We start from the raw sequence: 27,122 nt of genomic DNA on the forward strand, positions 1-27,122 counted from the left end.
TGTATGTTGATGTGACTGATCTGGAGGCTGATTTCATTGGAATTAACAATCGAAAAGGCGGAAATATAAGGTGGAACCACGGCGTAGTACGATCGAAGTCCATTGGTGGGAAGCTATGGGAAGCGTAGTGGAATGGATGGTGGACCGGGATTATAGGCGGTCAGCGTAACTCAACCCAACCCCAGGCTGAATTTGGTAACGGGAAACGGGGCGCCCCGGGCGCCCCGCTACCCGGGTGGCAAGGCGTCCTGTTGAAACGCAGCGCTCCGCGCTTCTTTCTGCTTGGCGAGCCAGACTTGACTCAACCTACCTCCATCCTTCTCAGACAATTTGCAACAATTCTTATAAATCTCATAGAAGAATTCTCAACACAGGGGCAAAAATAGATGCTCACATAGGTGTGAGCGTTGAAATTTTTGTGTTTGTTTCAATGTTTGTTCAATTTTACTTCCCTTTTCTTTCCTATTTCTTTCTACTCCTCAGCTGATTAGGCAATCAACCGGAACTGAGCAGAAAAACTAAGCCTCACTCAGGCTTTATTCCTTAGCAAAGAAGTCTGAGGAAGGGCTGATCCATCTGCTCAACTGATCCTGAGCGACATTCCCTGGTTCAGTAGGCTCCAAGGGACACCATTTATGATTAGCTTAGGGGCTGAGCTGAGCTGAGTAAACTCTTAGCTAATTCTGTGCAGCATCCCTTGCATTGATCACATAGGGCCAGCCTTGCCTCAGGCTTCATGGCTCCGGAATGAAGCCTGATGCCCATCTGCTCAGTTGACCAATGCTGCTCAGCTATCCCTCAGTGAAATTCCTGGGATCAGAAGGATCCAAAGGAGTTCACTGCTCATTGGCTGAGGGGCTGCTCAGCTAGTCCTCAGGGGCATTCCTGGGACCAGAAGGATCCAAAGGATGTCACTGAGTATTGGCCAAGGGGCTGCTCAGTTCATCTCAGCCCCTCAGTGTGAGCAGCTTTATCCAGGGGACATCACTTAGGATTAGCTGAGCGGCTGAGATAAACTGAGCAGGGGGATGGCTCTGTTATGAGGCTTCATCCCTTAGCAAGGAAGTCTGAGGAAAGTCTGGCCCATCAGTGACCCAGCCAGGGGATGCTACTGAGTATTTCCTGAGCAGCTCAAATGGGATGGCCCCTGTGCAGGCTTCTTCACTAAGAAATGAAGCCTGAGGAAGGTTTAGTTCATGTGCTCATTTTCATTTTGACCAAATTGCTGAGTATTCAGTGACTCATGAGCTGATCTGAGTACTCATCTGGACTCAGTTATTGCTCATCCAAGATGGAAATGAGCCTTCTCAAGAAATGTCAAGCAAAATATGAGAAAAACAGCCTGATCACCTGAACACAACCAAAATTTTGAATTGAATGAATCTGAAAGAAAATGAATCTTTTTTGGAGACTTCAAAAAAGTCTACAACGCTCACATACATGTGAGCATCAATTTTGGCCCCTGTGCAATGTCATCATAGAAGACTTGGATGAATAGGAAACATCAATTCCCTAATTCCCACTGTGCTACAAAAAATTATAATCATAGATTGATAATTTCTTCATTCATCCTCTACATACCAAAGACAAGACGTGAGATCTCCGCCACTCGTCTTGAATTCTGAGTTCTCTGTTTTGAGATTTCAGAATTTTGAATTGCAAGCTTGTTTTCAACTCGGACCTCGCACCACAACCTACCACAACCCACATGGCATCACACTAAGCCACTTGATGCTCTTTTGTGCTTCTCTTTTTTTCACTTGATCTTGCTGGATTCAAGAAGACTTTGTACCAAGCCATCTGATTAACAAACAGCTGGTCTAGATCTATCCATTTTGATTCCAGGATAGCCAATTGGTTTAGGGAACATTGAAACAAGAACCCTGATCACATGCAGATAGACACACAGTTTTATTTACAAAATATTCAGCCAATGTAAAAAAAACACCAACGGCAGGGCTTTTTTTGCCAAGGATACATCTGACCTGTTGGAACTGCAGGCATGAAAACCTGAAAATGGCAGGGTTATCTTTTCCTCAGAAATCTCCCGAGTCACAAGACATTTAATCTTGTGGCCCCTGGTTTCAGACCATTTCTCAATGAATCAATTGTTTTATCAATTAGCTAGGCCATCCAAATTGGTAAATTTCATTTTTCTCATTTTCTATTTGTATAAACGCTTGCATCTAGTTGTCCTACCGCTTTGCCAAAACAATCTGTTAATCACTCATGTGTCAAAAGAAATAGTCACTTTTTTTGTTTGCACGCACTGCTTGAACTGTTTTCCTTTAGCACTTCAGTACACCTAGGAATTGTTTCCAAGCAGCTCACTTTCATCGCCTCCTTTTAAAATATAATAATCACTTTTTTGTTTGCATATGCTGCTTGAATTGTTTTCCTTTAGTCCTTCAGTACGCCTAGGAAATCTTTGGGTTATAAAGACATAACATGTAACCAGATACTATTCCAACACCGAGATCATTGAGGCTGAATACCATTCCATTTGGCCTCCATTTGCGCTATTCATTTGTCCCAAGCAGCGTGATTCAGAGTCTTAGCAAAGCATTTGTCAACAGAGTCAGTGGTCAATATGCATATGTCTTTAGTGCATTTAGGCCTGTTACATTGATCACGGTGGTTTCCACCCCCTGAGTATGCAGTAGCTGTTGAGAAACTGGCTTGGCTTGCTTCGATGAGAGCGGGAGTGGAAAAGCCACCATTGTGTGCTTTGTAATCAATCAGGTATTGAACACCACATGAAGAGTGAGAGGGGAGACATTGGCGTAAATGTTTTTGGAAATGTTGTCATTGATCCTGGTCTTCACAGTTTTGATAAGCTTCCTAGCTGCTCCAGAGGAGGAGCTCTTTCCTTTGAACTTGACATAGTTGGCAATAAGATTGTTAAGCTTATTGCAGTGAGTTTTGGACGAGTCACTGGGCAGAATTTTCATATCATTTAAAGCATCTTCAATAGTTCAAAGACCAGCCTCAGAAATCTTCTGGTGGTGATTCTTGAGGCTGGACCAGATCAGGGAAGGTTCATAGGTAAGATCATTGTCATTGTCAGAGTCATCATCATGGTCTTCATTGTCATTGTCAATGTCAATGCATGATCAGAGTTTCAGCATTGTCTGGCATTGGTTCTTGTTATGACTATCCATGAGTCCCATCATCCAAATTGATAAGACAAGCTTCAACTTGAGGTGTTGCTCATCTGTTAGTCCGGGGTACTTGAATTCAGGTTTAGACAGGTACTTGTGGTAATCAATAGCCTTCAGCACTTGTCTGATTTTGATAGACCAGTTCGGAAAGTTTCTGTCTGTGAGTTTTGTGTCTACATTTTACTTAGCTAACACTGAATTGAGTTTCTGAACAAACTGCTGAAGGGGAGTTCCAAAGGCTTTGGAGTCCTCCTTTTCAGCCATAGTGGGACAAGGTAGTTTGGAGATTGGATTGAGTGATTCAGCAGTTGGAGGTGGTTTCTCAGTGTTGGTGTTGGAACGAGTTTCTGAGAGTGAGTCAGAGAAAATGTCCTGGTATTTGGAGTTGGTTAAGCTAGGAGACAGTGATGACATTCACAGATGATGGAGACGTCTGACAGAGTTTGTTGATGGATCTTAGTAACTCTTGCTACCATGAAATGAGTTCTTGCAAGGTGTAAGGGGTTACATAATGGCTATTGGTGTATGGAAGTAGACAGGTCACAGTTGTAGTTGTCAGCAAGCCTAGCTCCACAAAGAACCTCTTCTTCACCGAATACCTTTGGTTGGAGCTAGGTGAGATTATCATTTCACTACATTTTCTCTATTCTCTCATCTTCCTCTTTCTCAGTTCTGTTGTAGAGCGTTGAAGCTGATTGACCAAATACCTTTGGTTGGAGCTAGTTGTGTGTTTTTGTCTTTTGGAAATCTAGTTGGGTTTTAGATTACGCTTGGGAGCAACCGCTCCAGATCCTCCTTGACTCAGTGAAGGCTCTAGATCATAGAGCCTTACACTAGGGCGGAGGGAATCAACGCCTTACCTGCAAGCAGCAGGATATCACGACAGAGTGGTAGGAAGGTCTGTTGAGAAAGATGAGTACAGTCCAGGTGAAGATCACACACACAGAGTAAAAAGAGAAAAAAGGTGCTTACTCTCAAGCTTCAGTTTCCACACAATGAGGGAGGAAACCGGATCTCTAGAGAAGCAGAGTATAAGAGAAAGATGTTGAGACAAAAAATTTCAACAACCTATCCCAAAAGGGAGCACACATTGCGCACACAAGAAACATAGTAAGAGGAAGTACGGATTGGGATAAGCCTCTACAAGAAATCAATTAGAAATTGGAAGACCACCTGGTTTGAGAATAAGCTGAGTTCTTGTGTGAGTATTAACCCCTGAAATTACACTACCACGTCCACATGCCCACTGAATCCTCCTTGTCTTGATATTTCTTGATTGAGAACCTGCACCACTACCTCCTCCTCAAAATATCCGTAATTTTTGTGATGTACTTGACCAGATGTAGCCTTTTACCACAACACCAACAGCTTGTGTGGTGCACTTCTTTGAAGAAAACTATTGTACAAATGAGATCACTGCCTGAAGTTAACCTATTAAACATCTAACATATTTTTGGACAGACTCTATGAGTGATATACAGTTTATGAAACACAGGTCAGATCAGGTGTTTGTAATTTGCTGCCACAGGCCAATGTTCAGTCATTGTGCCCACCTGGAAATTACTATCCCTCTAGCCGCGGCGCCCGCCAATGATTTGCTAGTCACACTTAATTCTTGGAGTGTTCACATCAGAGTTTCACAATTGTTCATAAGCCCCTCTTCCGGGGCCTGGACGCGGCTGCGCAGACAGGGCTTTGTTAAGCTAAGGGCCAGGTACTGGATCAAGACAGATTGAGTTATGTGGCCTAAGGCTTGACCAAAACAGCTTAGGCTGTTAAGGGGGTGTGTGGACCAAAGAAGGGGGGTGTATATAGTGGGATCCTTTTTTAATTGTGCTTGACTTTCTTTCACTCCTGCCTCGGCTGTCAAATAATTCAGAAAATTATCCAATTTTGTGATGTAGATTCTTTGGAGCTTCAGCATCATATATCCCCAAAAATAAGGTTAGATTGCAGCTTTGAACTCAAATGAAGTAAGTGGATAAGACTAGTCATCAATATGTAGTAGGTTTGTTGGATTTGGGACTATAAAAAGCAGAGCTGAATGCTTCTAGAAGCTTCTTATAGCAGAACTTGAGATGATGTGGATTTCGTAGAGATTTCCTCATTCAAGCTTTGAATAAGAAGATATACCATTGAGTGCAACTTGGATTCTGATCACTGTAAACATTACCCTTGGTTTTGGTGTACGAATTTAAAAAAATATCTATGAGTGTGCCAATGTCCATCAAGCGTAGCAGACTGAAGGGTGAATTTGGGAGTCTTGGGAGATAGTGCAAGGGTGGACAATGTGAGGAATTCTTGGGGTTCTTCCCCCTTATACGTATGATAAGATGAAATTGAGATGTTGTTAAACAGCAGAAACTCAAAGTTGTTATTCAAGCTGTGCGTTTTTGACCTGGTATAGTGCAAGTCTACTATCATGTAGTCAAAAAGGAAACCTCAGCCAAAAAAGAATTCAATCAGACTGTTTCATCTAACAGAAAAGATATGAAGGTTCTCTGATATTCATCTGGACAGGTGACTAAACCAACGGTATAGATCCCAATATTTGATACTGTACATTTGTGTTGGTGATTTATGGAAGACGTTTTTAAATTGACAACAAATACTGATAGGGTAATACTTTTGGCCGGTCTTGTGTTGCGCTCAAAGCGATGTTAGACAAGTTGGATACCCAGTCTGTCCATCTCCTGGTCGATCGAGTTTTCAGCCAGTAATCTGTGCTGTGAGCCTCCGATCGGACACCCGCACGTGGGACACCTCGATTGCTGGAAAGGACGAACATCAGCAATGTCATACAATCCTTGATTGAAGCATGGAGAGTCTTACTTGCATAGCCTGCCCGCATTCCGAGATGTAAAAAGTATGGCCCTCTATACAGCGGTACCTGTGTGTTTTCATGTCAATTAGCATCTCATCATCAAATTTAAAAAGAGCCTGTGCACACCAATGGGATCCAAATTGAACCCCCATGGCTCGAGCGATCATAGTCTTTTCTTCGAGAGTGACAGGCTCCTCCCACGTTCGCGACACAAGGGACGATAGGACCTGATCGAATGAGCTCTCTAAAAGATCACGATTTTCCTTTGCAGAATCTATTTCATCATTATCATGACTTCCCGAACTTTCCAAGCACATCTTCTCCCAAATGACTATCGCATTGTTTAGCTTATTTATCGCTTCGTTTGAGTCTTCTGTTAATGATTTGATAAGATCTAGATCCTTATCATCTTTACGTAGCTCTTCCTTCACAATCGATTTCATTTCGTCTAAGAGCGCGCGGGCGTGAAAATCCCAAGCATGCACAGTTTGAATGGTCAAACCAAGTTCAAAAGCTTCTGTCGCAATAAGTTTTTTGCTCCTGACACGCGATCGGCGTAGGAAATTCAAATATAGCTTCCACTGGAAGATTATGATATCTGCACCTTCACTACTGTCGTAGAATGATGGGATGGAGTTCTCTAAAGCCCGGATAATGATAACGAAGATTTGATCCTCCAATGCACCAACATCCGTGATGATGGTATTGATAGACGGAGGTGGACAGGATCCCATTTCTCGACGAGCCCGCGCCATCAAAGCATCGATGTCACCATCTTGTTCATTGTTTTTTGCTGCCTGATGAACTAATGATTGATAAACTTTACTTAATCCTACGTCGTACGCGGCGCACATGGGTTGCTTCGTGGTGACCAAATCAAAAAGGGTCTTGTATGTGAGTCTGAGAGGATCGGTAGCCTTCTTCCAAGTATCTAGAAAACTGTTCGAGAAGCCATGTTGCTTCAAGTCAAAAATGTCTGCCGGAGAGAGTAATATAGTTTCTTCAGCTTTGCAGCACGAAGTCTGGTATTCGAGTACTTCCTTGAGCTGAACCCGTGGATTGATGTGGCTGATTTCGAACCAAGTACGTTCATCCAGTACAAATTTGAACTCCTTCAACTGATCACAGATTTCTTTCACAGTATATTCGGATCGTCGATAATTCTCTTCTTCCAAGAGTTGTAGTTTAGCAAACATGATCGGACGTGTATATCTTCGTGCAAATTTGGGAGTGATCGCACCACGACACGACGGACACGATTTCGGAGTGACGCGATGTTCGGTAGGAAATATTGGCCGCCCATCTGAATTGTAATATTGATGGAGCTCCATATGTCCATCGAGAGTTTCGACCGTCCAAGAGTGGCCGCAAGCAAGTGTGATGATCCTGTCGTCCCAATTTTGTTCCGGATTCATTTCATTGAGAGTCTTCGACTCGAATATATCAACGACCTGTTCCATCGTTGAGGCAGGGCTACAACGCACACAATTCTGATGGCTGCAATTTTCCCCGCAGAGTGATGGACACGGATGACCACAGCTAAGTTGTAATGGACATGCCTCCTGGCAGAATGGACGGGCACAGGGCTAAAAAGAAATTCTTAGACGGCTTTGCATGTGTGAGGGAATCAGAAAAAGATGCTGACCACAATGCAGGGCAATTCACAAGTGTGGTGCTTACAGCTCCATTCGCACTTGTGTTTGCACGGGATACACATTTCACTGCAACGCTTTGGACAGGGACGATGTTCGCAACTCATATCGCATGACTTGGAGCAGGGTGGACAAAAGTCATGCGGGCATGGCGAAGAGCATCTATGTCCACAGCTAAGCTGCTTATCACACGCATGAGGGACGTGCTTGTGTACCTGGACCGCTGCATCGGCAGCAATTGGTGTTCCAGTCGAAGTTCCTTTATTGAGGCTTCGACCGCCAGAACAAGGATTCCAGCATTTCTGGTCACAGCAAAGCATTTCACCACCGCAAGGTTCTATGCAGTCATCGGGAACGTCTCTGTTCTAACTTGGGTACAAGGAGACATCTGCGAAAAAAACATATTAGATAGATCACCTCATGATATGTGAGCTCAAAGTACAAACTTTTTCATGTCCACAGTCCATCTTCCAAGGTACGGCTTCATGGCACACCACATTCTCAAGGCGAGAAAGTTCAGAACATAAGATACGCGGCGCAACATGTCCACAAGGCAATTCCACGTCTCGTATGGGGACGCGGCACGCTAAACAAAGATCTCGATGACATAACGAGGGGCACGGGTGCCCACATCCCAGAATTTTATCACACAGCTCGGTGCATTGCGAAATTGTATGCTGCTTCAAACGTGGTTAGATTCTGTCAACAAGTTCAGAATGAAGAGAAACTTACTTCACGATCATCCGGATGACAGCGGCGTTTACACAAGTGTCCTAAAGAGCAATCAGCTTCAGTACGCTATCAAGCTTATTACCCGTGAAAGTACACCAATAAACTCTTACCACATGGCTCTAATTGGTCACCACAGACCAGCCTACATCCACCCTCCGGTGACAGTTCTGAGAATTGACGGGAGCACTGGACCAAGTTTTTCGAGGTAAGTGGATACCTTTCACATATGATCGGGATACCGTCCATCAAAGACTCTTCGGCTTTAAGAGAGGAGATCACGAAGTCCCAATAGGGCGTAGCTCTTTGAAGTAGATCACAGTCTCCTAAAATGAATAAACCATGCCTTGCTCGTGACAAAGCTACGTTTGCGCGATTTTCGGACTACAGAACGAAAGTGATTGGTAACAGAGACACACTAAAGATATCAAATCACATTCATACCTTCAAGAATCCAATAGAATCATTCTGGTATTTGATGACGCTATTTTTTTGGGAATTCCGGACCACTGATAGTTGAAATTCTCTTGTCAATATACAGACTACCAGAGGATGTTGTGATAAAATGGACTCACAGCTCAGGATGATGATATCATCTTCCTCCCCTTGGAAATTATCTACACTTGTGATTCTTACCTGATGGATGCATTTTTGATTAGTTATATGCGATAATCGTTCAATTAGATGAATACTGACTTGAGCTCCAAGTTTATCTTCCTGAATTTCCCCACCAAAACAATCATCGAGTTTCTTTTGCTGTGTCAGGTCCTCTGAATTTGATTTGACCCGGACCCCCGCATCCTTGAATAAATTCCTAAGGATCACGACCTGCCCCACATAGGGGGTTATGATGCTTACACGGCCTTCATATCCTTGTTTAAAAAGGTATTTGGTCAAACCAACCACGAATGAGGCCTTGATATGAACATGGTATCATCAGCCATAATTTTCTGTGGTCAAAATTGTAGGTTGGTATTTACCTCGCCTCCATTGGTCTGTGAGGTGCTCACTGAGGTCTTCGAATCTTCGGGAAAGCTGTGGTTCATAAACACGACATTTGAAGATATACCTTGAATTCTGCTCGATCGTGGTGATGTGATTAGCTCGTGGTTGAGGAATGCAAACCTCGAATATCACTGACTTTGGAAAGGTTAACGTTGATGGATGATTTTCCAAGTTCGGGTAAATTTTGCTGCATTGTATTTTGAGCTGGAATGAGTGCGTATGATCTGCCAACCAGATTATATGATAATAAAGAAACCGACCTTATCAAACTTGATATTGCAGGTCTCATTCTTCTTTGAGTTCTGAGGCAAGCAAAGTCAATTTCGGATCTGAGATACAGACTAGGTTTCAGTAAAACGTCCAGCATTATTGGAAAACATTCATAAATATGGCAAGAGAAACTGAGCTCTACCTAACAAGTCTCTCGAACAGGCTTTGATCAGCACGGTAAAGCTTTCCAATTGAACTGTCCACGGAAAGGTCTTAAGGAGTGCACTAAATGAGTCCATGAACACGCGAGGATCTATTTTCGAACATATGCTTACTGTACGAGTTGATATGAGGTCTTAGCTGTTGATGATCTGTAGAGAAGAATGTGACGAGTGGATCAATCATGATAACAACTCAATTTCGCTGCACATGAGGCTACCAAAGAAACGTACCTCCGATCATGATCAAATGCTGGATACTCGGATTCAGTGACGCCCAGACTTGCCCCTCAAGTATTTCACCCGCCTCTTCAATTAGCAAGACTTTGGGTTGCGCTGAGCGCATTAGGTCAAGATACATCGCCGCTCCACTAGTCGTGCAAGCAATCACATCCATGGATCTGAGATAATCACACTTGAGTGATTCGTAGATCGCGTTCAGCTTCACTTTCGCGTTTTGGAGTCTCCTTCTCAAGAAGAATAGATTAGTATCAAGTTCGCGGTACACAATACTTTGCCAATGCTGATAAAGGTTCTTCCTTTCAACTCGAGACATCTCCCAAGGATCAGAATCATGAAGCTCTTCAACATTTCGTGTGGTATGAAGATCTTTTCTCTCCAACCACTTCCTGTATAATCTATTGTTAGAACCGCTTTCGTTTATTCCAACGCATAGAAGGTAGTAGCAATTTCACTGCTCGATCTCTGAATCATGTCACACAAAGATGAGTTGAAGGCATAAATTTCAAACGGATCTATACTATTACCACCCACTTGACTTGGTTGAATCAAAGATTGATTCGCCTTCTGTGCTTCAATGACCTTTCGGGAATCAACACGCGCAGCAAAGTCGTTACATTCGAGCCAGTCCTTCATTCGGGGGTCCTGGGCAGATGTGCTTTTCGAAGTAGAATTGACGACCGTCCATCCTTCCTGATGAAATAAGGATAAGGCATCGCGTATGAAACTTGGTGGATCAAGTATGCCGTCACATGCTTTGGACCTTAGACTCTCCAAACGGTGCACTGGTATGACGTGATCTTTTCCTTTGAAAGCCATATTGCACCTATCATCAATTTCTGCTGTTATCTCTTCGATGAGCCCACGTTGCTTTCTGACTGCTTCTCTTGCGACTCGACTCAGGGGGTTTCTTTGACAGTTCAGATTAAACTGTAGATAATATTGTCAGGTGATGATTGGCTTTGGAATTTATTGGACCAAATGATTCACAAAGCTTACAGGTTGTATTAATTCGGATTTTGATCCCACACCTATACGAGTAAATCTTCCCGTAACGTTGCTTTCGTAGAGCTTTTCTAAAAACTGTGCAGGTCATTTTCGGCGGAAGTTGAGCCTACGTGTCATGTCTTGACATACTCATTGATTGGACTGGAAGATTCACCTGGTCTAATGCATGATTTGTTACGCAGACAATATGGATTGGCTTAATACCATTCTTTAACAATGTCTCAACGACTTTCACACCCACGCTTATAAAGAAGGAATGGGTTAGTAATATTCTTTAAACAGCAGGGCAGCTTGTGATGGTCACTTACTGGCTCTTTCCTGTACCTGGTGGACTAAATCAGAAAAAAGGGCAACATATCAATATTGTGTTAGAGGGATGAGTGTATTTGATAAGTACGTACCCTTTGATCAGAGCTACTTCACTGGATAGGCAGTGAATCAAGGCCTCTGCTTGAGACTGATCGAGCTTTCCACTTTCTACAATTTGCTCAACTGTAGCTGCTTTACTTCCGGGATCAGAAAGTCGGACAGGCGTATTTCTGTCACCCAGAGGTCTGCCAAGCAAGCAAGATAAGTTCCAAGCGAATCCAGGGTTTCGCGGATACATCGGTACTGATAAATCTATCTTTTGATTTTCATCAAGCATGGGTACCCCCAAATAGGGTTTGAATGGTACCTCATAATAGTGTTTTTGACGAATGACTTCAAGATATTGTAGTTGTACCTCGGCAACAAGGTTTGGGATTTCGAACAGTATAAATTTAGATGAGTGGTTATTTGAAACTTTTCTGGATTGAGCGAATCCCCAATTGTACGTTTGTTGATGTAAAGGCTTGACGAGAACTTCTAATTTATTGTTTACTGTTGCAGTAGCATCGGATTTGAGAAGTCCAAGATGAAATTGATTACCGTCAAATATACCGACTAAATTTTTGTTTCTTAAGTTCCCAGTATCTTCTAAAACTTTTTGAGACTTTGTCCATGTAGCCGTGATGACCAAACAAAGGCTTTCTTTCTGAGGACAAACCTCCATATTTTCAACACATGCGCCTTGAAATATCCCACACACTATATCCGATCCTTCGTGATTCAGTTTGACGCGACCATTAGTGCAAAAGATTTTTGAGCCCTTTGATTTACTCTCTTTGCGAAAAGCTTTGAGTACATCTCGAATCGGAGAAACGAAATCTTCACGCATAAGTCGGAAACATGTATCAAGCTGTCTTTCAACACCGTTTGTGACAATGTGATGTGGCGCAAGCGGGAAGTTGGCTGGAAAGCATGGTTCTGTGTCGCAGAGAAGTTCATCGATAGTAGGAAAGCATTTTATTTTGCTTATCGAATGATGATCATTCGAGTGTCGACCTCCTGGTGGGACCCATCTTTGTTGAAGGATATGCAATGCTTTGTCGTTTTCACAGGTCGCTGTCACCCTAGAAATTTTGCTTTGCGATGGCGTTTGCGGTTGTGTTGACAAAGCTTCGACTGTTGTATCCCATTGAGCTAGCTTTCTGTGCAAATCTTTCAAATTGTTGGCCAAGTTAAGTAAAAGGTATTCACGCTCGTTGGAGGATAATGATGAGAATAAGTCTTGTTGTGATGTTTCCAAGCTAGACTGAGGGTTGGAAGCCTGTAAGATCTTTCGATCATCCACCTCCCTTATGAGTTTACCCAATGTTAACCGAATCTTGTCGACCGCGCGTAATCGAGTATGGAAGCGAATAGTATACCTGCTCAAAAAAGCTCGTTTCAAATTCTGTTTTTCAAGAAGATTGGGAATCGAAACTTACTGTCTTAATATTAGGTAAAAGGTCGTGAAAGCGCGATATGTGATCAATCCATTGCCAGGATCATCAGGCCAAGAAAATGATTCGATTGTTTCACATATCATCTCGACGTTCTGGTTGACTGTATCATACAATCTGTTGATCACGCCTTGGTCAAGCCAAGTCAGAAGCACTTCCGAAGTCAAAAACTTCAATCAAAAGGGATCAGTGAATTTCTTATCTGCTAGATGATGATGAACTACATGGTATCGCCAACTCACAGTCAGCGTAGGCAGCCAACCCTGGTAGATGAAGTATTCATTTCTTCGATTATGCCTCAGAATATCGCCAATGTATCGGATCAATAGTTCGAAGGGAGGGAGCTTAGAGCCTTGTGACGCGTCTTCGCTTAGCACAAGGAGCAGAAGATCGGCCTGATCTTTGTAAGACTTTTCAAAACAGAACCAATCAGCGAGCCAAGATCATCATCACTTTCTCTAGAACAACAGTCAACTGATGAGGATGTGAAGGAGTCTACCATGCCGGGTGCGATCATTGCAACTTGAAGAGTCACGGCGAAGTCCTTGAGTCCCCTCATCACCAATTGAGGTTGATATGGTGCAGTTGTCCATTGTTTGATCTTCCTCCAAAGCTCGCCGTGATTAGATTTATTGGGTATTTGTACGAGAGAGTCAGAAAATTGATGATTTCCACAGAGAGCTTTCTCTGGTTGAATCGTGTCAGCTTTATTTGTTACCGGGTCTGCCTGCCTTGCAGCTGGCTTGTGATAAACTCTTCCACCTCGCCTGCGCATGATTCGGGTTGATGGGGAAGTGGCTGAAGTGACAATGATGTTCTATATAATCAGAGTTCGTGAGCTCGATGTAGTTATCACATCTCAAATTACCAGCCACGCTTACACCGCTAAAGGGTTTTTAGGCAAACTTTTGTGGGCCCAGGGGTTTTTAGCCGCATCAGTCCCCGCGTGAGACTTGAGACAACGGTGAGACGATCATGAGACTACACGTTACAAATATGAGATGCATCCCAGGGATGGATAGCCTGATATGCCCAAGGAATGGGTTTGTCTCGGTTCTCGCAAGGAGCAGTGTTGGCTACCGACGTGGGCTTGGGCCCGAATTTTATTTCCCCCCATGAACACAAGGACAACATAGAAAAAGGCGATTGATAAACCACGCCGACTTCAAAGCTGGTTTGACACCGGTTTTTTCAAACCGGATTCCTTCAGAAGATGTACAGCTGCTATACTGAGGTAAGTACAGACTGGTACAGAGCTGTACCACTTCTACAGCCTTCAAACCTCTTCGAACTATTTCTGACGCCGGGTTTTGACAGACTCGGCGTTATTCCTTTTGAAAGTTTTTGGATTGTTTTCACCGCTGATCAATCCTAATTCTTGTTTCTGAGAAGGTGACTAGAGAAATTCATGTTCTACATACTCAATTTCGGTAGCTGTAGTAAACATTGAGAGTTTCTACTTGTCTGAGATGAAGGGCTATTGAAAATGTTTCCATTTGCGATGTTGGACGATTGAACAAAGCTTGGACCAATCACAAGAAACATGATATACTTTTGGCTCCATTTGCTCGGCTCAATCGCACCAGGAGAGCAATCCTCTTGGGAGGGCCTCAAGAACTCAAGCATCACCAAGAGTTCAAGGATTACCAATACTAATGCTGGATCTGATTGATAGTAAATCACCAATGGCCCGTCCTACCTCACTTTTGTTCGACCAAATATTGGAGGAAGTTTGCAAACGCTTGTTTGCAATGCAAAAGCAAGAGTCTGAATTGTCAGACTGGTTCTCTATCATTGTGTTCCAAAGAACATGTAGATAGAAACATTATGTGATGAATACTTGCTGGGTAGAAGGGGATTCTCACTTGATAGACCCACAGAGACGCAGAGTAGAGTACTGGCTCAGTCATTGCCCTCCTGAACTACTCTGCAAAACACTTCAACAGCAAGTGCAGTGGGTTACATGTACTGCGTCAAAATGCGGCATCACTGCAGACATTATTCGGGTTCCCCAAGTGGGCAGGGAAAAATGATTGGGAGTATGATTTGTCATAAAATGGTCTATCACTCCACACCTGAGCCATAACACCCACACTACATATGTGTAGCAGGCTCAGTGAATATGTGGTTATCATGTACATACAGTTCTGCTCAGTTATCTGCTCATCAGGACAAGTTATTCATATGTAATACATGCTGTAACTTCTTTCAGATTGAAAAAAGCTTCCAAAAGATTGACTACATACACTGACTCAATGTTTTGGTGTGATCTCATCAACTCAACTGCATGTAACACACTTTCTGTTACTAAGACATAGCTTCAACAATATTGCCTGAGCAGCTACAGAATTATATGTAGTGAATTTTTGGGAAAAAAATTTCAAAGTCGAAAAAGTTACATGTGGTATAACATGTGATTTATTTATTCTGATGGGCAAAAAACTGAGCAGACCTGTATGTACATGATAGACAACTATTGACTTAGCTTGCTGCACATATGTAGTGTGGGTGAAATGGCCCAGGTGTGCAGTATTAGATTCTTTTATGAAAAACTGTACTATTAATCATTTTCCTCTGCCAAATTGGGGAAGTTGAATGATGTTTACAGTGCATATCTCTGTCTTTGACTCATCGTTCATCGACTTCTTTGACACTACTAGAAATCACCAATTATTGTGATAGCATGCTCTGTTTTGAGGTTTCCATTGTGAAGAAGCAAACCAATTGCAAACCTCATGATTGTTTCTATCTACTCGCGGCTCCTAATTCTTAAAGGTAGGCAGCGGCTTCAGTTATTTTTGTCCAAACTTCAAACATCTTTATCTGAATCAAAAGCCGGCGTCAGAAGCAAAACAAAACCCCGGCTGCAGAAAAACCTAGAAAAACTCTGAAGGCAGTAGAAGTGGTACAGCTCTGTACCAGTCTGTACCTCAGTATAGCAGCTGTACATCTTCTGAAGGAATCCGGTTTGAAAAAACCGGTGTCAAACCAGCTTTGAAGTTGGCGTGGTTTATCAATTGCCTAGAAAAAATAGAGAAAAGAGACCGGAACATGTGGGAGGTCTAACTATTTCTACATTTTGTTTTAAGAGGGAGCAGGTGGGCGGGCAAACAAAATTAGAAGTTCAACTAGTACCACATTGAGATAACAGAAGAAGAAAGAAGATGAATTGGATTCAATAGAAGACTGTATCTAGCGGAAGTATTGAACTGAAAAGGAACAACTAGATTGAAAATATTTTTAGAAATTTTTGAAAATCTTTTCTGGGACAAACGGAAAGGGGTCGAGAGTAGGAAGATGAAAAAGGTTGGTAACAAGATCCGCAGTTTGAATTGTATTGATGATCTTTTGTAATTGCTTGACTTTTCCGCTTTCCCGCCTTGGAGCTACCTGCTCTTCTTGCTTGTGTGTACCCTCAACTCTCCCATTCCCCTCAGTCAACTCCTCGAGCCAACTTCCAACAGATGGGACTTCTGATTTCCACAATCTTGGCATCTTTGAATCAAGGGATCACAATGACCTTCTGTGTCTGTGGTTTTGTATTGCTCTTTTCCTCATCACCCCATCAAAAACACTCAACTTTGGGGATGAGCAAACACTCATTTGTAATGTTGATTTTTGTCTGTAAAGTCACATCGATTTTCATTTGGACAGTCGATCTTCAATTTGGAAAGTCAATCAATCTTTATCTTTTATTGATTCATGTTTAGTTGTTGTTCCCTCTCATTGCTATTATCCTTGATTGATACAATCTATCATGAAATTTAGAACGTACAAGTTTTACTTGAAATACATAACAATGAGTGCGTATTTGAATTGATCTTAGAGAGAATCAGATTATCGTTCTGTTGCGACTCACAAATCTTGGTCTCACCATTTGTCAATCTTAGAGAGGTTATCATCCTATCACCAATCTCGGCCTCACATCTTGATATGTACACCTTTGAATTTGGTCGCACACATTTAAAACACTAACAATCGGCTCACATTTAAATTGTTATTAGAGTCTGTTCAGGTTAGTCTTCAGAGTCCAGATTGCCCCAAATTTCGAGGATCGACTTGAGTCTGTGGGCAGTTTTTTTAAAGAGCATGATGATGATTGATCCAACAAAACAAAAAACAAAATGAAACAACAAAAATAAATGATATTGAGAGAGATTGAGAGCTATTGAGAGTCATCAAATCGGCAACATTGGGCAGCAAAAGGAAGTATGCGGGAGAAGATGCATGCATCTGCGTCTTGATCAACCCAAATGGATGTATACATACAGAGCTGTACGGTCTGTAGGCTCACATTGTCTCATGTCCTCTCACGTGAAGACTGATACGGCTATTCTCTTGAAACCCGACCCCTGCACAACCACTGTCTTGTCTAATTCACATCTGAACATCCAATCGTCTCAATGTTGCGAGCTCCACGGATAGCCCACAGTGCTGGACGCCGTTCCATTGCCACAACACGGAGCTGACAGGGGTTGTATCCGTAAATAAAGCGCATGGCAATCAGCCGCTGGTCCCACGCAGCAGATATGCACCCCAAACACGCGTCTGAGACACCCAATATTGCAATAACTAACACAGAGCTGAGACAGTTATCACACGCATGCCCTTCAAAAGTTTCTCCGATCATTTTTTTTACATTTCTTAAAGTGTTTTTGAAGCTGTTAGGCTATCAAACACTATTTCTCCAATTCATGAGAAGCATACGGAGGGCGACTTGAACATGTCAGAAGACATGTTTGATTTCCCAGACGGTGAAGATCTCTTCACTTTTGCGTTGGACTGACACTGCCGAAAGTCTTCATTATCATATCTTACAATCGTTAAAGTCTTTGCCATTGTCTTGTTTCCACTCATCACAATAAGATACTCCACCATGCAATTTGTATCGTCGGCTCAAGCCACTTCAAATGAACGTGAGGATTTCTTCACTCGCAGTGACCTCTGTGTCTTGATTTGCAAGTTTTGATCATGATTGATTATTCTGTGCCTTAGTCTTTGTGCAATGCATGTCTGGTCCAAACAAGGGACAGTGGACTTGTAGATTGTGTACGGGAAGAACCTTCAAAGACAAAATCAAACATAGCAAATTAAAAACTCATATTGACCGAGTACAACTCGAGCTTGACAGAGTCTCAGCCGCTCAGGCCGCCACGGCACCTCCGGGTTTAAGCTCTCGCACAGCAGTTGGAAACATTTCAACGTTGTCAGGTTCAATGATTCCTGAGGAGCAAAACATGCCAGATATGCCAGAAAGCCATCACGACATGGACCTCTCTGATGATGGCCTGGCCAAAAGCTCTGATGAGCTGGTATTGTTATATGATCCATCCACACCGAATGTATTCAAGGTTTGGTCTCAAGAGTCCAGAGAGTCCAGTGTGGACATAGACTCTTTCCTTGACAACACCTCCAACTCCAAAATCAATCCACGTCCAACGGTGACCCTTGATGCCAAACTGGCTGCCACCGACCAATGGCTTCCGTGGTACCCTTTACGAAAGCCAGAGGTGGGATTTCGTAACCAGTCTGCCTGGTTTAGGTCTTGATAAGTACTGACATTGAGGAACATTATATTTTTGTTTGCCCAGCACGCCACTGCTCTGCTGATGTTGGGCACCGGGCCCAACCTTATGTCTACTGCTGAATACAACCACATCCGCACTATCTTGAAAAGAACTCTTGAAGTGGATTTGCCTGACCTGGGTCCGTACTATTTTGCTATTACAGTTCAATGACCAAAGACAAGACTGAAATGCTACCAATTTCAGGCCACATCACGAATGTTTGCACCGATCTCAAGGCTTGCCTCGGCCTGCGGGTGTTAGAAAGAATCAGCCCGCTTGGAAACCCATGTTTCACTCTCTTTGTTTGTGATATCATATCCCAAGTGAGTATGTCACTTGTTTATCATTTCACTTGTGGTTGAACTGATATGGTTTGGTATGGGTAGGAGCTGAGTAACCCCAAGGTTGGCTCACATATAGAATTTTTCCTCAAGAAAGACAAAGGGGTCACTGTGGACCAATATTCTCAATCAAAGAAGTGGCGTGAAGAGCTGCCGCCCAGCCCTCAAGTGCCAATGGTTGATGTGGAAGGGGAGCACTTTTACATATATGAACCCACCCAGCTGGCAGACTCGCGTGTGGTTGTTCCCATTTTTTTTATAAAGACAAGTCGGTGATCCGTGCAAAGTGCTTAGAGTTAGAGGGGGTACAAGGCGCTTGGGATTTCTTGATTCCTGCAGAGCCCAAATTTGACTCCGACCAATTTTTAGACATAAACGTCAAAACATTTGCAACATTGTTCCCGCGAATAAAATTGTGGAATGGGCAGAAATGGTCAGAATCACTAACCACTTGATTACTGCGTGAGTAAATTGTGTTTGCTGTTCATTTTAACGCTGGTTTTACTGAACATGACCCCTCTGGTAGAGCGCTTGAACGAAGGAGTGACAGTCGTAAATCTCCCAAACTGTTGGTCTTCTAAGGCAAACAACATGATCATTTGAAGTGTACCAATAGTTCTTTACTTGGATGATACTTCAGGAAATATCTCCAAGAAAGGGAACAAACATATGTCTTTCTACTTCTCATTGGGCTGCTTGGCACCTAAATTCACAAATCAGGAGTATCACATTCACTCCCTGTGCACATCAAACATTGCAAGTGCTTTGGAGCAAGGAGACCAGATAGTAGATGAATTGAAGTATGTCATTAGTTTCATTTCACAGCAATTGATGTACTTTTAACTGGTTTAAATTGATGAGAGTTTTTTTGCTTTAGTCAAGTGGCTTTGACTGGGTTTTGTGCTTACGATTGTAGCATTTGGTAACACATGCTTGTTCTACCATTCATCCTATGCCATATGGGTGATTCTCCAATGCATGCTGAGATTACAAATACCACCAACCCCTCTGGAACTCTATCGCCTTGCCGGATATGCAACTTGACTGTTGAGTCCCGAGCTGATAAGCAAACAGAGACCTACGTTCAGCAGTTTGTTGGAATTGATCAAGATTGCAACCCCGTGAGATTGTGTTTATTGATGAATGTCTGCCGCAAATATACCAGCGTATACTAACTCTGTCATGTTTGCCTTAGGCATCTCTTCCTTTGCGTAACTGGGCGCGCACTCGAGAGCAGACCAAACAGAGGTGGGAGTTGACACAAAACCCAAAAAGCATTAGGCAGTTTGATGATCTTTCAAAATCTTATGGAACTTGCAACTCTTTGAATCTCCTGTTTGCAAAGGATGCTCAGCAGCTCTACCGCGCAAACAAGCACAAGCCAAAAGAACATCAGATGTCCCAACAGGAAATCATTGCTCATTGTCAAAGATTGGAGGATCAACATGGTGAACATATGTTCAATCCCTTTCTACGTCTGGCTGGTGAGTGCACCACACTCATCCTACAACTGCCAATGTCCGTTGTTCACTCCTCACAAGCAAACTCAGAGGACCATCCCAAGCAAGTAGTTCAGGATCAAGACCTGCTTATAATTCTAAGAAAACTCATAAAACTCTTCAAACCACCCAATCCAAGCTGCTGCCGGCTTCAGGAGCACCTAAGTCAACCCCTCATGTTAGCCCATATTTTGACATGGTTGACTATGAGGAAATCATTGCGAACTTCAGTCATCCAAGCTTCTGGAGTGCTCTTGTTGGTGGGGTAATAAAGCTAAAGTCTCCGGACAGGTAGCAAAGGAACTGTGCAAGCAAATAGCAAGTCAGATCAACACCGACTTCCACCGGCGCCATAATACCACTAATATGCGTCTCACTGGATGTCAAATCCAGTTGCTATTGATCCAATACAAACGCAAATATATGTAAACCAATTGTAAAAGTTTGCCTACTGGTTTTGGGTTAACCGATGCAGAAAGGGAGTGTGGACTTTTAGTTGAAGATAAATTGGAAATGGTTTGCCCGCTGTATTCAAAGATGCATGAGCTATTCAAGGACAAGGGGAATTTGAACCCTTTTGGTATTATGGACAGTGGTTTGATTGACGGTGAAGATGAAGGCAATGAAGGCAAAGAAGGTGAAGAAGGTGAAGAAGGCAATGAAGGCAATGAAGGCAATGAAGGTGAAGAAGACATTGATGAAGGCAATGAAGGCAAAGAAGGTGAGGAAGGTGAAGAAGGTGATGATAAGGAAGATGAAGACATCAAGCCTAAAATTAGGTTGAAGTAGAAAGACATATGCTTGTTTCACCTTTTGCTGACATTTTCAGACATATCATCACAACATATGGTCAAAGGTATATGGCAAACAATCCTGCCATTAGACTTTTTTCTCCATGGGTTTGGTAAGGTGATGGATTTGTATGTGAAGCCACTTCTCTTTTCTGCATATTACTATTGTCAACTCTTATGGCTTATGAAGTGGGTGAGGCTTATCTACTTACGGTAGAGATGCTTGCCACAATAATTTATCACAGTCTTTTTAGGTCTGATATGAATCTTGGTGAATGGTACTACAAATGGATCCAAGCATACCAAAGGCAGCTGATGAAATGGTTCCTCTGGCCCAACATAGATCTCATATGTCATGTTGGAGAAAATCTTCAGTTGAGGCCTCAAGTACTTTGCATATAGAACTTCATCCTTGTAGTAAAAGTGTGTAGGAACCAATATTGCAACCGCTGTGCAACACAATCATTTTTGACTATATGCCATTGCGGTGTGCGTCTGCGCAATAGGACCACAATGGCACATGTTTTTTTTCTCTCAGGGTTGTGCGCTATACAACCAGTGGGTCCATTACCCTTGACTCCAGCGGTAGCATCTACAAAAGTCTACCAGCATGTATGAAAAGTTAGTAAGTATTTCACGTAGTCCAGTAGGAAGATGAATGTGCTTACCTTCAATACCTTATTGACCAATTCAACTGCATTCCATTCCGCAGGAGAGATTGTTATCCCCTTGAAAAAACATGCCTTGCAATCAGCAGCAAGCATTGAGTCAATAACCTGAAGGTGTAGATTATCAGCACATATGTTGAATATTCAAAATGAAGGAAAAGAATAATGCTAAGAACCTCACCTGGTGTGCCTGACACACCACATTTTGGCTCTGGTAGTGGCTATTCCACAGTGTCTTGCAAGGATGCATGAGCATCCTTCCCTTGTAACCCATCCAAGCCAATTGTGTCTTGAAATGACATTGCCTGGCAGCGCTGCTAGCAATCTGGCCACTAACAATATCAATCTGCAATCAAAATAAGGTGAACTTGAGATGTTATCAAGAAGAACGTGTAGGAAATGAAAAGCACATACCTTTGTGAGTGTGATACAAACAAGATTGTCCTTGTCACAATCAGGATCCTCAGTTTGATCTTGGATTCCATCCTCATCATCCACACCGTCAGGTTTTTCAGGTAAGCCTTCATCATTACCTTCATCTTCATCTGATTCATCCATTTCAAGACCATTGTTGCCATCATTAACCTCAAGAGTCGGAATTGGAAAAGGTATGCCATGAGGATTTTTCAGTTTTGTAATAGTAACCTTCTGACCAAGCATCTTGAGTCCGTGACCAATGGTAAGGTTCAGTTTATGAGCATAGCAGCGCACGTGGTTGCTGAACTATCCCACGTGTCTGCTGCTGCTCTCTACCCAATTTTGGTGGCTATGTTAGCAAAAACTCAAATATATCTCGACGAGGTGCTTTCATGTGATGCTTTGGTCATGGCAACTATGTTGCATCCTGCTTTTCGGGCTTGTTTTTTCCATACTTTTTTTGACAAGAACTAATCAACATCGATTGAAGACAAAGCTACATTTAATTCAATCTTTAAGCTCCATCAACTGAAGAACTCCAAGGGACAAGGCCAATCACATGATACATCCAAAAATCAACAAGATCTCAGCGCAAAAGCATCTATTTTCAAACTCTATAGCGACAAAGGTGAAGATATGGGTAATGACAATCAACTCTCAGACTATCTACGTGGTTGCAATCGCATGAAAGAGACCAATTACAATATTTCCAATCCAAATGTGGTGCTTGATTGGTGGGCAGTAAGTGTCTTTCCTACTGCATTTCAGCATTAATACGACTTGAAGAAATGGCCATTGATATTGTTTGTGTTTATTAGGCTAATTGCAACAGATACCCTGTGGTTGCGGCAATGGCAAAGGATTACTTATCCTGCTCAGGTTCTTCCTGCAAACCTGAAAGGATGTTCTCAACAGCAGCCAATGTGTGTGTTGCAAGCAGGGGAAGTTTGCAGGTTATCACAATTGAAAGGCAAGTTTTGGTTCAGCTTTGGCTGCCTGAGGGGGTACCGTTAGGGCAAGACTTTATAAAGGTGATGGAGGCTTGTGGTAAAGCTGGGTATCAGGAGTCTGTCAATAATAACCATGTATCAAAGAAATAGTTTTGTTTATTTGTTTCTTCTGCTCTCTATGCCACCTTTTCTGTTTATCTCTTAGTCTTGATTGTGTTTCATTTATATGCTTATCTTCTTTCATATGCCCCTTTGGACTGAGAAAATATTGTTTTCATTTTTTTTAAAGTCTGGCCTTTGCAGCGCGCTGCAAAGCCAACATTTGGCGTTGAAGCGTGAAAAAACGCAGCTGGTTCACCGTTGGTTCTAGTCAGACGGGACTTCTATAAAACCAAAGTGCAAAGGGGCATATGGGACGGGCAATGAGGAATTCGTCGGTCCCACGACAAGGAGGAAACTTGTGCAGCCATCTGCCATTATTCCAATTTTCATGTGAAGTTCAAGCACTTGATGTTGATGTTACTAACGTCGGGATGAGAGATTGGGGACGTGTACAGGCACGGTGTTAAGCCGCCGCCGGGTTGTATCATGTATGCCAGACACTCGAAGTTTGACTCTCGCGGCTTTCCTACAACGTACACTGTACCACAATTTTCACCACACTCAAGTCTCATTGAAGGCTTCCAACAAACGATCATCCATTCAAGATGCCAACGTATGGTGGAGGTCAGTTTCTTACCATCTTCTGAAGCTCGATTAAATCTGGTTCTGAACATACCTCGCATTCGACTTCGATTGGCGCCGGATGGATCAGACGAAGTATCGGCCGTGGTCTTAGACATGGGCAGCAGCACCACGCGAGCTGGGTAAGTCTGACAATCGATTTGAGCACAGCGAACGCGCCAAGACAACCACTTCAACTGACCCAAGCCTTGAAATGTAGCTACGCAGGCGAAGACACACCCAAGGTTGTGATACCCACTTCTTATGGCTTTCGAGCAGGATCCGCTGAGGGCGAACCAGTTCAGCGAGATCCCAAATACTTCTTCGGTGATTTCGGTCCTACGGTCTGGAGAGCTGGAATGGAAGTCTTGAACCCGATGAAAGATTCAATTGTAGAAGATTGGAATGTAGCCGAAAAGTTGATGTATTTTGTCCTCGATCGCGAAATGCGATTATCACTGCCAGGTATGTAGTCTTAAATGGAAATCAAAACTCTCAGATCTATCACAATCACGCTCATGTATATTTCGGGAACGCGAACAAAAAGGTGCTGAGCTAGAACCGGATGAGAGACGCGGAATTTTGACTGAACATCCCTTATTGGTTACGGAGGCATCATGGAACTCGAAAGAGAATCGAGAACGTATGATCGAATTAGCTTTTGAAGAATTCGACACGCCAGCATATTACTCCGTTGATCGTTCGGTCATGTGCGCGTACGTACCAAACCTTCAACAAGTTATGATAGACCACATCCTACAGTACTCTAAGCAACTTATCAAACTCCTCTCCTCAGATTTGCTGCTGGGAAAGGTTCAGCTCTTGTAGTAGATATTGGGGAGGAGCTAACGACTGTCACTCCAGTTTGCGATGGATTTGTGCTTCGCAAAGGTAATTTCATCGACTTCGAAGCTTACCATCTTGAAATCACCGCTACCATCACGCTCATCTGAATGGTTTAAATGTGTTCAGGCATTCAGAAATCGCCCATCGCCGGAGGCTTACTCTCATCACTTCTACTGTCAACAATGCAAGCCGAGTCAACTACCCCAATCTTACCACAATATCTTATCGCTTCAAAACCTTCGCTGCCATCTGCACCCATTGTGGTCTCTAACGAGGATGGATCCGAAGCTCAGGCAAATGCCAATCCTGATCAAACCCCAGCCGGTGTTATCTTGCGTGAAGAACGTATGCCAGGCAAACCAGACTCGACCACTACTCCAACATATGCCAAATATCAGGAATTACGTATCATGCACGACCTCAAGGAATCCATATGTGAAGTCTTACCTCGATCATGGGACGAAGAGTTAGTTATCTATATTTTTTATATGATCGACCGCCAGCCTTTAATCTTTCAGATTGACAATTGACTCCATTGTTCTCTCTCGGTAGAATTGTAGCCACACTTCCAACCAGATCATTCGAGCTTCCTACCGGACAACTTCGATCATTTAGTAGAATGCGTTGCACAATACCTGAAGTTTTCTTCAACCCAACCTTTATACCACCAGAGTTTACTTCACAAACCAAAGCAAAAAATTCAGCATCTACCATTCCAACACCTGATTTATCAGCAGCCATCTCATTACCGAAGATGATTTTAAAATCTATCACAAGTTGTGATACAGATGTTCAAGCGATTCTCAGCACTAATATAGTTATTACAGGCGGTTGTAGTTTGTTACCGGGTTTATTGGATCGATTGGATTGGGAACTCAAAGCTCAAATGCCTGGGGTCAAGTTCAAGATCACAGCGGCTGGAAACATATCTGAACGACGTTTTGGAAGTTGGTTGGGAGGTAGTATCTTGACTAGCCTGGGATCATTCCATCAACTATGGGTGGGCAAAGATGAAGTAAGTGCAATCACTTGGCTATCTTGGACCAAAAATCTTCATCGGGCTACCATGGGATGTTGATATCTTTTTGTTTTATAGTATAAAGAACAGGGACGATCAGTGATCCATCGTAGGTGCAAGTAGAATGACCTGAATTTGAAAATCGAGAGCAGAATAAAGGCAACCTCCAAAATATCTTTTGTAAAGCTTCTCGCCAAATTGACATGTATGTAATGTATCAATAAATCATGCGTCGGATTGTACGCCACAACGCACCGATATAACAGGTCACCACATCTCTTGACAGAAACCTTAGTACAAAGATAGGTGTTATTTGATCGACTTTCATGTAAGTGTGACTGCCTTTTACCTTGGAGTTCAGTAGTGCTTTAAATTAGCACACTCTGGATTAACATAACTTGAGATCACCCGAATCTATCAAGGTGAAAATATTCGAGCTCTTGAAAGAAGACCTGATATATTCCGGTTTATATAAAGGTGAGAGACCCCATCCCAGGCGATAACTTTGAAGAGCCTCTATGGATGTTAGACACCATACTACACATCACAACGCCGTTCCACTGTCATACACATCTTCATTTTGGGTTAAACTTACTCGGGCCACCTCATGAATCCCAATGGCCGATGCACTCCGGAATCAAACAGATCAGTAATTTTTTGAGTGACAAGGCTCTGGAAGACCTTAATATCCACGTGAATAGAATGAGCATGCATCACAATTTTTCCTGACTATACTTACACATCACTATCAAGCAATGTTTTGCCAAAGTGGTCACAATTGCTGATTTGCTTCAATATAGACTTTCCTTCTTTGGGTCAAACAATTTGGTTTCTCTGATTGAAGAGATCATACAAGCTGTATAACAAGTGAAAACACTGTGGTACGTTCCTTCTTCAACCAGCTAGTTTATCTCTTCCATATCATACATTATAACAAGCATTTGTACCAGTTGATCAAGATATCTTGATACCCCAAAAAGTATCATTTTGTAAAATGAATACATTATAGGTGTGTTTCAAATCTTTTTGATCTGATTTAGTTCATCAGCTCTCAAGATTTACTTATTTTCACAAATGAAGAAACTATCTTTGTATATTAGGAGCATATTTGTACTTTGAATTTCAGTCAGATACTTGCAATTTCAATGGACTTTGTTGATTCAACCAAATTTACTCACTAATTACTTTTCAATCCTTTCTCTCCATTTGGAAATTGGAATTGGCGTTGTTGGTTCAGAACACCCAGTTTTTTTAAGTGAAACTCCTCAAAGATGGAGACTGCCGGAACAATTTTTTCAAAGTGGTGGTAGTGTCTCCTGCTTGAAATTGACAATGGGCCTCAAAACACTATCTTCTGTCAATCTAAGCTTTCATCTCAAGCGCATGACCTGATACACTGTGCCACACAACACCACACTTTGAAGTTGTCATGAGAGGACCTTCCAACGCT

General features: G+C 42.6%; 4 protein-coding genes across 4 annotated transcripts; 2 read left to right on the forward strand and 2 right to left on the reverse strand.

The window, feature by feature from the left end:
• Positions 1-5,957: 5,957 nt before the first annotated feature.
• MELLADRAFT_86289 (uncharacterized protein) lies at positions 5,958-9,564 on the reverse strand (the record flags this gene model as incomplete). Its single annotated transcript, XM_007409814.1, has 11 exons — positions 5,958-7,571; positions 7,631-8,002; positions 8,084-8,290; positions 8,370-8,410; positions 8,480-8,750; positions 8,811-8,875; positions 8,942-9,002; positions 9,063-9,281; positions 9,347-9,371; positions 9,436-9,446; positions 9,508-9,564. 11 exons carry the CDS (start codon positions 9,562-9,564, stop codon positions 5,958-5,960), a joined length of 2,943 nt encoding a protein of 980 aa, XP_007409876.1.
• Positions 9,565-10,459: 895 nt separating this feature from the next.
• MELLADRAFT_63078 (uncharacterized protein) lies at positions 10,460-13,627 on the reverse strand (the record flags this gene model as incomplete). The annotated part of the gene is made up of 7 exons (XM_007409813.1): positions 10,460-10,969; positions 11,039-11,122; positions 11,356-11,371; positions 11,449-12,777; positions 12,838-13,022; positions 13,095-13,262; positions 13,352-13,627. The coding sequence occupies 7 exons, from the start codon at positions 13,625-13,627 to the stop codon at positions 10,460-10,462; spliced, it is 2,568 nt and encodes an 855-aa protein (XP_007409875.1).
• Positions 13,628-17,728: 4,101 nt separating this feature from the next.
• Positions 17,729-18,590, forward strand: MELLADRAFT_63079 (uncharacterized protein; the record flags this gene model as incomplete). The annotated part of the gene is made up of 3 exons (XM_007409758.1): positions 17,729-17,768; positions 17,848-18,362; positions 18,444-18,590. 3 exons carry the CDS (start codon positions 17,729-17,731, stop codon positions 18,588-18,590), a joined length of 702 nt encoding a protein of 233 aa, XP_007409820.1.
• Positions 18,591-23,742: 5,152 nt separating this feature from the next.
• On the forward strand, positions 23,743-25,940 carry MELLADRAFT_48318 (uncharacterized protein; the record flags this gene model as incomplete). Its single annotated transcript, XM_007409759.1, has 8 exons — positions 23,743-23,811; positions 23,900-23,951; positions 24,029-24,273; positions 24,356-24,524; positions 24,605-24,699; positions 24,781-25,120; positions 25,207-25,669; positions 25,751-25,940. The coding sequence occupies 8 exons, from the start codon at positions 23,793-23,795 to the stop codon at positions 25,793-25,795; spliced, it is 1,428 nt and encodes a 475-aa protein (XP_007409821.1).
• Positions 25,941-27,122: the final 1,182 nt, after the last annotated feature.

This window comes from Melampsora larici-populina (genome assembly GCF_000204055.1).
Source record: "Melampsora larici-populina 98AG31 unplaced genomic scaffold MELLAscaffold_17, whole genome shotgun sequence".
Taxonomy (NCBI): Eukaryota; Fungi; Basidiomycota; class Pucciniomycetes; order Pucciniales; family Melampsoraceae; genus Melampsora; species Melampsora laricis-populina.